This window comes from Falco naumanni, chromosome 9, assembly GCF_017639655.2.
Source record: "Falco naumanni isolate bFalNau1 chromosome 9, bFalNau1.pat, whole genome shotgun sequence".
Classification (NCBI taxonomy): domain Eukaryota; kingdom Metazoa; phylum Chordata; class Aves; order Falconiformes; family Falconidae; genus Falco; species Falco naumanni.
The window spans coordinates 11,898,053-11,910,345 of NC_054062.1; the positions used below are offsets into that span (position 1 = coordinate 11,898,053).

The 12,293-nt window shown below is 41.5% G+C and overlaps 1 protein-coding gene across 4 annotated transcripts in view; it reads right to left on the minus strand.

Annotated features, from left to right (window-relative positions):
- The window catches only part of MAPKAP1 (MAPK associated protein 1), a 106,336-nt gene extending 94,148 nt beyond the window's left edge, over window positions 1–12,188 (minus strand). The window contains exons 1-2 of one of the 4 annotated variants that reach the window (XM_040605710.1): window positions 12,040–12,187; window positions 1,368–1,692 (exon numbers count right to left, since the gene is read on the minus strand). In XM_040605710.1, coding sequence (XP_040461644.1) covers window positions 1,368–1,626 — 259 coding nt within the window. In that variant the 5' untranslated portion in view covers window positions 1,627–1,692; window positions 12,040–12,187. Of the gene's footprint in view, window positions 1–1,367; window positions 1,693–11,632; window positions 11,651–12,039 lie in introns of those variants that run through there. The other 3 variants (XM_040605708.1, XM_040605709.1, XM_040605711.1) reach the window with 3 other exon arrangements.
- Window positions 12,189–12,293: the final 105 nt, after the last annotated feature.

Consider the following 12,293-nt stretch of genomic DNA (forward strand, 5'->3'; position numbering starts at 1 on the left):
CCTCTTTCTGTATTTCTGAAAAGGGTTCAGTACTGCATTCTTTATATTCCTGATTGGCTGGATAAGTGCATTAGGTTCCTGGTGGTACCAGCACACACGATGGAACATAACAGCCATGCCAGATGAAGAGAGGCAAAAAACAGGTTCCCCAATGGACTGAGTGTCCTAACCATTATTTAAAAATATGACTCCAATTGGAAACTTAAATGGTTTCAATCCATAATTTAAATAGAGATCATTCTATCAGTCTACTCAGTGAAATAATCCTTCAGAATTCTTTTTTGGTGCTTTGCTTCTCCTACCTCATAAAACTACACCACCAACGGAACTAAACAAGACCTCAAGGACAATGCCAGGCAGTCCGGCACACTAAGCTTTTCACCGTGCCTTACAGTCACTTGCAGCTATATATTCAGCTTATTTCCAAATCTAACTCTCCATTACAAGAGATCAGTGCCTTGTCTTTGTTGTAACTTTTGACAACTTCTTATTTATAAAAGGTATTTCAAGATATTCAATACCATACAACATTTTACTTGTTAGGTAAAGCACAGATGTTTTTTCTGAGCTCTAGGTGGTGTTATAATACCTTCAGAAATTGTTTGGAAAAGCCCCAACTATAACACAGAAGAAAAAAAAAAAAAAAAAAAAAAAAAGATATCAGTACAGACTACCCTGTACCAACCTTTGCATACATATTTTATTTCACAGACCTTTTGTTCATAGCCTTCCCTGGGTACAAGTAGCAGTCTGAATATCCCTCATATGAAAAAAACAAGTGGGACATCTTTCTTCCAGCCAAGACAAACAGCATATTTTGAAAAGGTGTACACCCTTAAACTTTCTAATTTGTTAACCTAAATCCTACCTCAAAGCTTTTCTCAGAAATAAAATTTCAGAAGACAATACAGACAAATCATTCACTTCGTTGGCTCACATCAAACTTGATTATCTTCTTTTATAACAAACAGATCTGATGCCTCACTCCATAAATTTTTCTCTGAAAATAACTATCCTGTTCAAAAGTTAACATCCCTCCAGACATTAACAATAGAAATATCAAAGACTGTTCACATACTTCAGATTTAGACTTGATGCCTTTACAATATAAAATTTTTTTATGTATAAAACTGACTACCTCAATGTTCTTCTGTACATGAATAAGTAAAACAGCAATTAAAACTCAGTTGACAGCACACTAAAGTAACTGAATCATTACACGTCCTTTTAGAAAAAGGTCTTCACATCACAAAAGGAAAAGTTTGACAGATACCTAGCTAGTCACACTCTGATTTGTCCATGCAAGCCAGACTAATAGAAACTGAATTTAAAAGGCTAATGTTATCTTGGCTGCAAACATCACCTACCTGTGTTTGATCGTCTTCTGATTCCGAAGTCCCAGCTTGAGGTAATATCAACTGATTGGGAATATATATAGCCCTGAGTCTCACCATTGCTTCCCTGTGTTTCTGAACCACTGTCCCCATATGCTGACGAGGGATTAAACTTTTCCAGGTCGACATCGTGATCTATCAGGACCATTTCACACATCCCTGTGTCATCACTGGTCACGTGTGACTGCCGAATGTGAGCAAGTATAATTGTTGGGTTGTCCAGGAAAGCCATTCTGTCCACAAGTCCACCACTTCACTATACTATCTTCTCTCCATCTTGTTTCATGGACACATGTACCTAGAAATACAATGTACACAGCTTTTTAGGAAAAAACACACCAAAACCTTGATTCAGAAAGGTTCTTATTTTGGCTGCGCAAAACTTAAATGATCAGTTTTGAACAGTGAATTATTTTAATTCTGCTCCAGCGTACTTAAGTTATACTGCTTGCTGAGGTCAACTTAAAGAACAGTGGGTTTGGAGGACAGCTTTAAACCTGAATCCCAAGACAACAGGACACAACAGACACCCACAGACAGGTCCTGTTACTCTACAACAAGTGGTTGCTATAAGGCAAAATATTTTAAGTAGTACACATAGAAGAACAGAGACAAAACATACACAGGAAACACCTGTCCATTCAAATTAATAAAGTTACAAAACCAGATATGGTTTTGTATTTCTTTTCACCCATCACCATAGTGTATTACTGTTTTTCTCCTGCCTCTACAGACCAATTTTTTGATTAGTTTATAACAGACCCTCTTCAGGTTTTGTATTTCCAGCAAAAACTTTAAATGTGAAGAGATTAGTATCTCAGGGCAGAATACCGAACATTGCTGCTGCACTGCACTTCACATAGGGCAACTGTTATAATACAGAAAAACCTCTACAATCATATACCACACGCCTGAGTTCTCGAGCACTTTAACAACAGTAATTGCCACTTACCTAAAATGTTTCATTCAGAATGCTCAAGCGGCCTTACAAAACATCGTCGAGGACAAAAAAGAAAAGACCAAACCACAAACCACACTCAAACTGTTACCCTATTTTAGCGTAGCTGTGGATTTATAGTTATGTTAACCTAATTGAAGTCTGGGCTGCCTTTGAAAGGGGCAACTCCATGCTCCTGCCTGGCCCTGGTCAGGTATCTGCTCCCTCCCAAAGGCTGGACTTAGCACTTGTGTAGCTGTGAGGTGAGCTGGATCAAAAAACGGACCTGCTGAATAAATTTGCAAAAAGAATTAAAAGAACATGAAAAAAAATTTACTAATTTTCAGCCAATCAGTCCAACAGCAAAGAGCTGCAAGAGCACTAGTACCAACGTAGTGCAGGCAGGAACGTCAAAAGGCAGAGGGGAGCCGGGGTTCTCCCAGCAGCTGTGTCATGGCCAGCTCAAAGCGACTGCAAAACCTCAGCCGGAGGAGGGAGGTCGGTGGAGTTTTAAGTCTAAGCTTAGAGAGAGGTGCAACCCTAGACATCAATTCCAGGGGTTCAAAATCCCCACTGCTTTTCTAATCATTTGCACACCTGAGATAAAAACCCCAACATTTTAATATGAGCTATGGAACTAAATGTGCTTATTTAGTATTTTGAACATAGAAACAACAATTTTAAAAACCCCTACCATTGCTGTTTGCAAAACTTCGTCAGCAAGAAGAAAATGCCAAAGGAAAGAGAACAATTTAAATCACACAAAGCCATATTCCATGAAAAACTGGTAAAGGCAGCTGGCCTTTCCCTGGCAGATTTTAACAAAAGAAAGTGAAAGGAAGCACCAGACAGCCTCCTTCCAGGACCAGCACAAGCACATTTCATCATTTCCCCTGTATGCTTCCAAGGGGAAAGGTATATTAACACAGAGAGCCCCTTGAAGCAGCTTCTGCATTTATGTACTTCAAAGCAAAAGTAATACTTTATTTGGACACTCATCAAATCATGACAAAAGCAAAATTCCAAAGGTAGGTTGTAAACTGCAAGCCCACCCTGCTTACCTGTCCCGACCTACCACCAAAAATCAGCATCTGCTAATTAGAACATTTGATAAATAGAGAATTACATCCTTCATAATTTTAGGCTTGGCCACAAATACTGCCTTTTCTTTCTTTCTTTCTTTTTTTTCCTGCGATGCCACGTCTTGTCTGCTTTAAAAAAATACAGACAAAACCTGAAGTATTTTATTGAACAACAGACCCAGCAGCAAGAACAAATTCAGTAAAGGAATGGTAGAGAAATAAAACTGACATGCTGCTTGTTAATACACTACTCCTACCATACATTTTAATAAATTACGCTATCAGCTAAATAGGCTCCGTCAGTACCCCTGGAGACACTCACCCCCAACTGGATAAGGCCCTGAGCAACCCGCTTGCCCGGCCCTGCTCGGAGCTGGGAGGTCGGACCAGGTCTCCAGAGGTTCCTGCCAACATCAGCAACACTGGGACTCCAAGTTCTATTTTTTATTTTCTGACTATTTCCATTACAGAAAGTAGGCCTGCTCTCCCTGAAGGGTTTCTCATTGTCCTCAAAGAGAGAGGCCATAAGGCAAATATCCTACCATAAGGCAACCGTCTCCTGGCTGTAATTTACGTGTTAAAGGCCTGCAAGCCGTAGCAGCGTGACTAATATTATGCAACTTGGAGGATACAGACACAACTAAGTACAAGGTATGGGTATTTTTTTAAAAGTGCACTGAGAATGTTCTTTAATTATTTACACACCACTTGTTAAAAAAGGCCATGCTTACCTGCAAGCAGTAAGAACTTGTTTAAATACGCAGCCGCCTTAGGCTTCTAAAAGGTCTGCAAACTCCCAATCAAAAATTACTGCTGCCCCATCAATGTGTCATATAAATGTTGGCATGTTAATTGTGTATTTATAAGATTGTTAATGGTTAGTTAATTTACCTCCCACACTATTATTGTACTTGAAATGATTTAATGTCTGCTAAGGGAGTTAACAACATGTAACAGCAGATGCGAGAATTTTACCTTTATACACTGCACCCCGACTTCATGCTATTAACAGTCCATGTGCTAAATTAGCCAAGCTTCTTTATAATTTTACATACGCAATTGCTTTTCTCATAAACACAAGCAGTGAAAAATTGCCAGAAATTCTATTTCAAACTCTGAAGTTTAATACAAACACATTTTTTCTTCAGAATTTTCAAAAAGGACAACTTAAAACTAGTTTCTCAATAAATGTTAACTGCAAATTCTATTAACAGTTCACACCCCTAAAAAAAACCCAAAAACCAACAGACAACAAGTTCAGACTGCAAAATTCAGTTCAGATTTTTATGCCATATTTTAGCAGTTGTTATCTACACAATTCTAGCTGGTTCCTCCTTTTGATAAAGGCAAAACACAAACAGATGGCACAGACCTGGTCTGAGGAACAATGACCTCCAATGAAGTAAAAGAATTCAGAAAAGCAAAGTTCAGTTTTGCAAACCTTTACACAAACACCTTGAAGCCTCCATCTCATCAGTTCCAGCAAAATTACAGGTACAAGATCAATTTCCAAATCTACTGAGATTTGCCAGCGTACCGCCTCTTCTGCATTTCTTATACCCAACCACCATTATCACATTCACATGTTGTAGCTGAATTTAATGGAATTCAGGGACCTCCTGAGCATCAGCAACTTCTTCAATCATAAACAAAAATTAAATGTTCTTTTAATACTTAGGCTACCTAAACATTATTCTCCTATTAAATAAAACATTTTGCAGACAGCTGTCAAGCATACTCTATGCCAACACTAAAACCGAAAAGAGCAATGTGAAACCTATGCAACCTTAACAGTATTTATGTATGACATGATATACAGGTTAGTGTTACGATGATATACTATTTATTGGCAAACACCTCCCATGATTCATCACATAGGTGGACAGAGCTGAATCAGACCATCGCTTTCTTCTTGATCTTTATTATTCATCTGTCTTACATTCTGCGTATTATCTAATCAACACCCTGGATGTGAATGCCCTCGCTCACCTTCTCCTTCGTCTCATCACTGTGTTACCGAAGTGCCCCAAATACCATGGAGGGCACAGCCCCCTATTAGTCTTGTGCAGTTAAAAAATATCCTCAAAGATGTAAATCAGCACCATCAAGAGGCTGAACAACTTGCCAGGTTTCACAGGAACTTTATAGAATAATTAGACAGCTGGATCTCACTCTACTATTTTTATCAGAAGTATTCCTCTTCCAGTAACCCACTGCTATATTTATGGCATCTATAGACTTTCACAGCAAGTGAAGCAAGGCTGTTATGCAGATCAACCTCATTCATAATACAGCATACAATAAGTAATGCAGAACGTTCTAACAAATTATTCAGCTCCCAGTAGGTGACACAAAGGTCTTGAAAAGAGGATATGCAGTTATACAAGCTATACCTTAAACACACAGATGAGCACATCTGAATTTGGGGAGGCAACTTCATCATCACAACATATTAAGTCTTCTTGTGATGCTCCCACTTGCTTGATATACTGTAATTATTTAAATAAAAGATTTTCTCACTTTCCTCTTTGCCCACCAAAACCCCCCCACATAATACAAAACCCAGTTTGATTTATATTTGCATGTTATCCTACATTGTGTCAATGAGATATCAAAGCAAGCGTGCGATAAGGGGAAAGGACAAACTGAACACACACCTCTTATGATTGCCACCCTTCCAATCCGTCCTATCAACCCACCATGTATCAGCGCAGACAACAGCGGATGTGGCTGGAAGCATTGTCTTGCTGCTCCAGTGCTGGACCACATTCACTTGTGGGACTGCAACCACGTCTCAACCTGTTTTTACTGCTGATTTCAGAAGAAAAAGTTTGACCTTGAGCATGAAAAATGCTAAATGCAGGTTACCTTGCTTTGGGAAAACACAGTTACTCTGGATTGAATTTTCTGATTTGTTTTAAATATACACAGTTGAATTTGACAAAATCCTTCCCTCCTTTCCCAGGGAAAGGTGGCTGGTCACTACACCAGACTGTGGCAGCCGAGGCCGGCTGCATTGCACTTTCACAGCTGCCAGCAGCAGGGCAGGACCCCCAAGCCAGCCTTTCCACTGCTCCCCAGCCCTCCGCTCTGCTCCCCAGTCTCACCGCGTAGGCTCCTTAAATGCTCCTGGTGGGTCGATGGACTTCACTTGGTAAAGCAAAGCTAATGACAAAAGGCATTTTTTCGAGCACCGCACCTGTCCCTCTAAGGAGTCCACAGACATCAGGTCACAGCTGTAGAGCTCCACCAAACAGTCTGGCTACTGCTGGCTCATCTTCAACTTAAGGACATCGTTCCGAAAACTGCAAGGTAATGCTGTCTTTTCATGACATGCTACAACTGGTCATAGTACAAGAAATATTTTCCTTGCAGAAAATTTTGATATCAATGCCCTTCATGCTTGAAAATATAGCACATATAACGCACAGAAATTTGCTCATAGACCTCGAAAGCTAGAATAAATGATAAAAATTGGAGAAAGCTGCAAGCTGCTAAAAGCATTCTGCTAAAGGGAAGAGCTACAACTTTGAAATTCTACAAATTCTAATGGAATAATTTTAAGAATCGTTCAGTTCAAATGGCTAAAAGCAGCTGTAAATTCTTCACACAACTCTCAAGCCAATTCCTGCAAGGTTATTTTGCTCTCTGAATTACAAAAGTAAAAAGCAAGAAGCAGAAAAAAAAAATCTCCTCTTTCCTATTCAGCAAAGCTGTAGCTTTTTTTTCTTTTTTTCCATTTTGTATGGTTGGTTGGTTTGGGTTTTTTGGGTTTTTTTTTGTTTATTTTTGAGTAAGCATGTTTAAATTGACCATCTTCCTTAAGGAAGTAATAAACAATTGAAGCCTGATTCAATGTAATGAAAAATATTCCAAAGATTCAACTTCTGGAAAGTACCACCTAGATCTAAAACAATTACTAATAATATCAAAATACAGCAGCTGGAAGAATTATATAACATCACAGGTCATCTTATCGCTTAAAGGCTTCCATAGCCACTGGACTTAGACACCTCTCCAACTGCAGCTCTTTAAAGTGGTCTTAAAAGCTTATGAAAAAAATGGGCAGATTAGAATAAAAAGTTTATTTTCCACCACATCATATAAGCTGGAATAGGACAGTGAGAACATACTTCAAAATTTGTGATTCAGGTTATATGAAATAATTCCAGTTAACTTCTGTCTGCAATTGCAGAAGAAATGGTTCTGTGGTTATCTACATTTGCAGCAGTACAAATAATCAAAGCCCTTGAATGCCAGACAGACTCCTGCGCATGCAGGATAAAGGAAAGTGAACCGCAATATATGAAAATTCAAGTTTATGTTTCAACAAAAGCTCAAGTGCATTTAAGAACGAATACTTATCTAGAGAAGCTGTCACTCATGCTTTGGGTCCTATCATTAAAGAGGAAATAATCATTTAAAGTAGCGATTTCACAAGTGAAACTGGAATTTGAAAGTTATGATGAGAAGACACTACATTGCACACAACTTCCAACAAATTATTCGTTAGTTTTCAAACCTGTAAATCAATCTGGCATTAGCGACGTATTTCTACGTTTATGAACTGCTTGGAATTTGGCTGTATTTTTGTTGTAATACTAATCAGGATGCAAATTATACCAACTCCAATATTTTAATTATTGAGCTTTAGGGAAGGAGGGAGACAATACTGGAATATGTACAGAAACTGTATACTCTCCTCTATTAGCTTCCCGATTTTGTCAAATCTTCATTTAATTGTACACAAATTTATTCTCAGCTAATCTGAGCTATCTTGCATCAAGATTTTAAGCAAATAAATAAGTATAAAAAAATGCAGAGATTATAAATTAGGGCAGACAAATCTGTATCTAGACTCATGCCTGCAAAGAGCATTCTATCAATATAGTGAAATGCTAATCTCCTAATTAACAACCTAATTAGGTAATTATGGCTTTGCAGAGGGATGCCTAAATGAAATATGACAACATGGTCACCTCTTTATATGGCACCTGTGGGCCTTTTCAGCTGTCACTGCAAAGAGTGCAATATCAATTTGAACAGATGACAAAGTGTTGTCATTTTTCATTCTGATATTGTACTGAATGGTTTGGATAGAAGCAGTTAGAAAAGCGGCGTCTTGCCTGGTTTTTGCCTAATCTAAATATGTGCAAACACTTTGCTTAATTTTTAATGTCTATGATTATGCTTATTTTTTCATACTGGCCAGCAAGCATTACCTAACACACACATTACATCTGCAATGTCATATTGTGATGACCCACCACACTGGAATCCCTATTACCTAATTTCACAGCATGTGTCCATGAGAATTTACTATCCAGAAAAAATATGAGTATTTGAGTTCATTTTTAAGGCTTAACTGCCGATTTTAAAGCAATAAAACAAAAACAGATTATCTTTTAAATAACACATTACAATTTCCATTTTATTTTTACTCCTGATGAATCCAGAAACAGGGAACAAGTGTCACTGCCTGGGAGTGGTGAAGACTACTGTACTTTTGCTTGCACAGAAAGCTGGAAAGGAATACTTTCAACAGTGGCACAGCACTTTTACATAGAACCATGGCTTTTCACTCATGTGCCTAAAATGCTTTAAAGACAATTCGTCAAGCTTTAACGTTCCAAAGATGAACAAATAAAATAACCAACTGCAAAGAGGAGGGTAAAAGCATAGGCTTGGACTGCTCAAATTTTAGACCAAAACTTCTGTTTTGGCTCTTTTCATTGTGGCATTCAAGAGCCTAAAAAAAAACCTCCGTAAATTTTACAAGAACCTATACAAACTTCAATCTTTAAGAAAACAATGAAACAGAAAGCTCCAACATTTGATCTTTTTTTGCCTGTATAACATTGACAGAGATGACCTGTTTTTTTTTCCTAAGCAAGACTCACTAGCTATATGTCTACACTGCAATCAGCAAGTGAGCATGAAGTATGGCATTATTCATAAATTTCCAGTATTTCACCTATTGCAGCTGCTTCAGAAAGCCCGCTGAAGCTTTGTGCTGAAGCTAAATTTCAGTGAAAGGTGTTTTAAAGCATGTGAAGGTTCACAGCCTTGAGGAGGTTGCTCCAGGTTGACCCCAGACAAAGCCTGGGGCCTCACTGTAGCTACAGCCAGCCCATGGGATCTTCAGAACAGCCTCTGTGCAGCACTGCAGGCGTAACACAAACAGGCTTCCTGGTCCTCGACAGTGAGGTGCAGTTGAGCTCCTCCAGCATTTGCGTATTAAACTGAAGCACATACCAAACCATATAGTTCTGTATTTGTCTTTTTTTTTTCCCTCAGTTTGTTGCCATTCCACATGAAAGTATTTTTATTGCATAAAAAGGATGATCACAATGTTTTTTGTGTCATCACAGGGTGCAAGCTGCTTCTGACTTCACAAATGCTCACGAGGATAATACCTACCTAAAAAAATACTGGGGACTTCAAGCCCCTTTAGGACTCTACATCAAATGTAACCAGACAGATGCACACTTTTTAAACAATAGATGAATCTGTTTCCTCTGGCTGTTAATTTTTGTCTTGACAAATTTTTGGTCTGTCTCCTTTAAGAGTACACAAAACATTCAAGGAGCTTTGTTTTGTTTTCAAAATAGCTGATTTAGATACAATACTTCTTGAGCAATAAGGAAACAAGGTAGGGATTGTCCTTCTGCTGTTTTGTATAAGAAACTGAGATTACAGACAATGAATAGCTGGTTATCACAGTTCAATAAAGCTGCTCAGCAGACATGCGCGCTCACAAACAAAATTAATATTGATATGCATCCTGGAGTCTTTGTTACAGGTACTGCCTAACAGAAAAGCCCTCACTTGGTCACTTCTGACAAATGGAGAACTGCTGCCTGAAAAACCTAAGACAGCAAACTCATTGCATTGCACATCTCAAACGTAAGGCAGCATCACACCCACGAACAACCACAATGCCAATGACACAACTAGTATGTAGTACCCCTGCAATAGCATTTTGTGTGCGGCTAGGGCCAGCAGTGCCACATTGCTGCTTCTGCACCACATAGCTCCCAGCCCGTCCCTTCCAGTAGCTAAAAGGGAAGAACTGAAGAAAGCCTGAGCTCTACCTCCCCCTTCCTCAGCAAGTGCCGCTCACCCATCTCCAAAGCAAAGCGTCAAACCAAGTTGCCACTCGGGAGACCTGCTGCTCCAACACGGGGCTGCGCTGCTGTCAGGGGCATGTGACTCACATCCTGTTTATTTGCTGCCCCGTTTGTTAATATAACTGACCTTTACAGATGGGGTCTGTTTCTCATGCTCACAACTTGGGAAGGTCAGGAAAATTTGTGCTACAGAATGTGCAACTCACAGATCATTCTGGCGACCACTTCACCTGCTGAGGCCTTTGCCAATTCAAAGGGAAATCTAGGTAAGAACTCTGCTGTTAGACACATTTGTTATTTGTTGCAACAGGGTGAAACAGTCAAACCAATAAGCAGATGATGAAAGGGTGTGATAAGACCGACCTGAAACATGACTGAGGAAGAAATGTACTGAATTGATTCTAATTCACTGCTTCAGTTATTTCTGTACAAGTCTATGTAGCCAACGATCTCAATTTTTTTAAACTAATCCAAAAAAGTGTCCGTGAACAGATTTGCTCTGAATTTGAAAAAATAACTGAGAGTTTAATTCCCTACCTTGCATCTACCCAATAAGCCTCCGAAACCTAAAATCATGTAGAACATACTCGGAAAATCCAAGCTTAGATCTAAGCAGTTCACATGTAAATAGTCACTAAACTTCCACTAAAACTGAAATCAACTCGTTGCTGTATCTCCTAGAAATCACTTCTCACTCCCTCACCCGTATCCCTGCAGTGAGAACACCAGTTCTGATGGCAGCTCGCCATGCACATGAAAAAACAAGGACACAACCCAGCAACACGCTGAACACGCTCATCTTGCAAGCACCCAAGCAGCCAGAGGAATAACCTGGAGGCTGCAGGAGCACCCAAGACGAAGCTAAGAAGCGTGGAATCAGTAATTCAGATGAAGTGACAGCATTAGGCCAGTAAAGACCCCAAGGCACGCTGTGGGCCGCCAGGCTGTGACCAAGCGTGAAGCATTTCCAGTGCAGCCCTGGAATTCCCTTACCCGTCTGCCCCCTTCACCACGCGCCCAAATCGAACATTCCAGCCGACGCTCCATCCCCTTCATCCTTCCCCTCAGACGTTACTGTCGGATGCTCACCTCCCTGCCCTGGTCGCCCCGACGGCAGCCGGCCGGGCCAACGCGTCAGACTGCCTGGCTGCGCAGCGGGCTGTCCCTCCCGCCGGCTCCTCCGCAGGGGCAGCCCCGCGCGGTACCGGCCGCCCGTGGGGGCCCGGGGAAGCCGCCGGTCCCTTGATTCTCAGAAACACCTCTGCTGCCAAGGCTCACGCCTCCCTGTGACACGCCATTTCAGGCCGCGGGTTTACCACGCTTCTATTTGCAGAAACGAAGGAGGAGTTCCAGTGCACAGCGTCGCTGCCCCGGGAGAGCCGCTGGACCCGCTGCCGGCCGGTCCCGGGCAGGCACCCCGCCGCCGGGCTCCGGCCCGCCCCCCTGAGACACCCCCGCGGCGCTGGGCCGAGGACCCCGCACGCCTCCGCACTTACAGGCCTCGACGCCGCGCCGCTCCGTGGGGCCGGGCCGGACCGGACCGGGCCGGGCGCCGCCTCCTCCCCCGCCGGCGGGCCAGGGCTGCCGCTTCCGGGTCCGGAGGACGCCGCGGAGCGAGGAGAGCTGGGCCGTGCCGCGACCCGGAAGCACCGCCTCCGGAAGTGACGCGCCGACGGCGCACATGCGCGGGGTGTGTGCACCGCGGCGGCGGCGGCTGGGGGCGGGGCCTGTTGGTCCTCCCGTCCCGCTT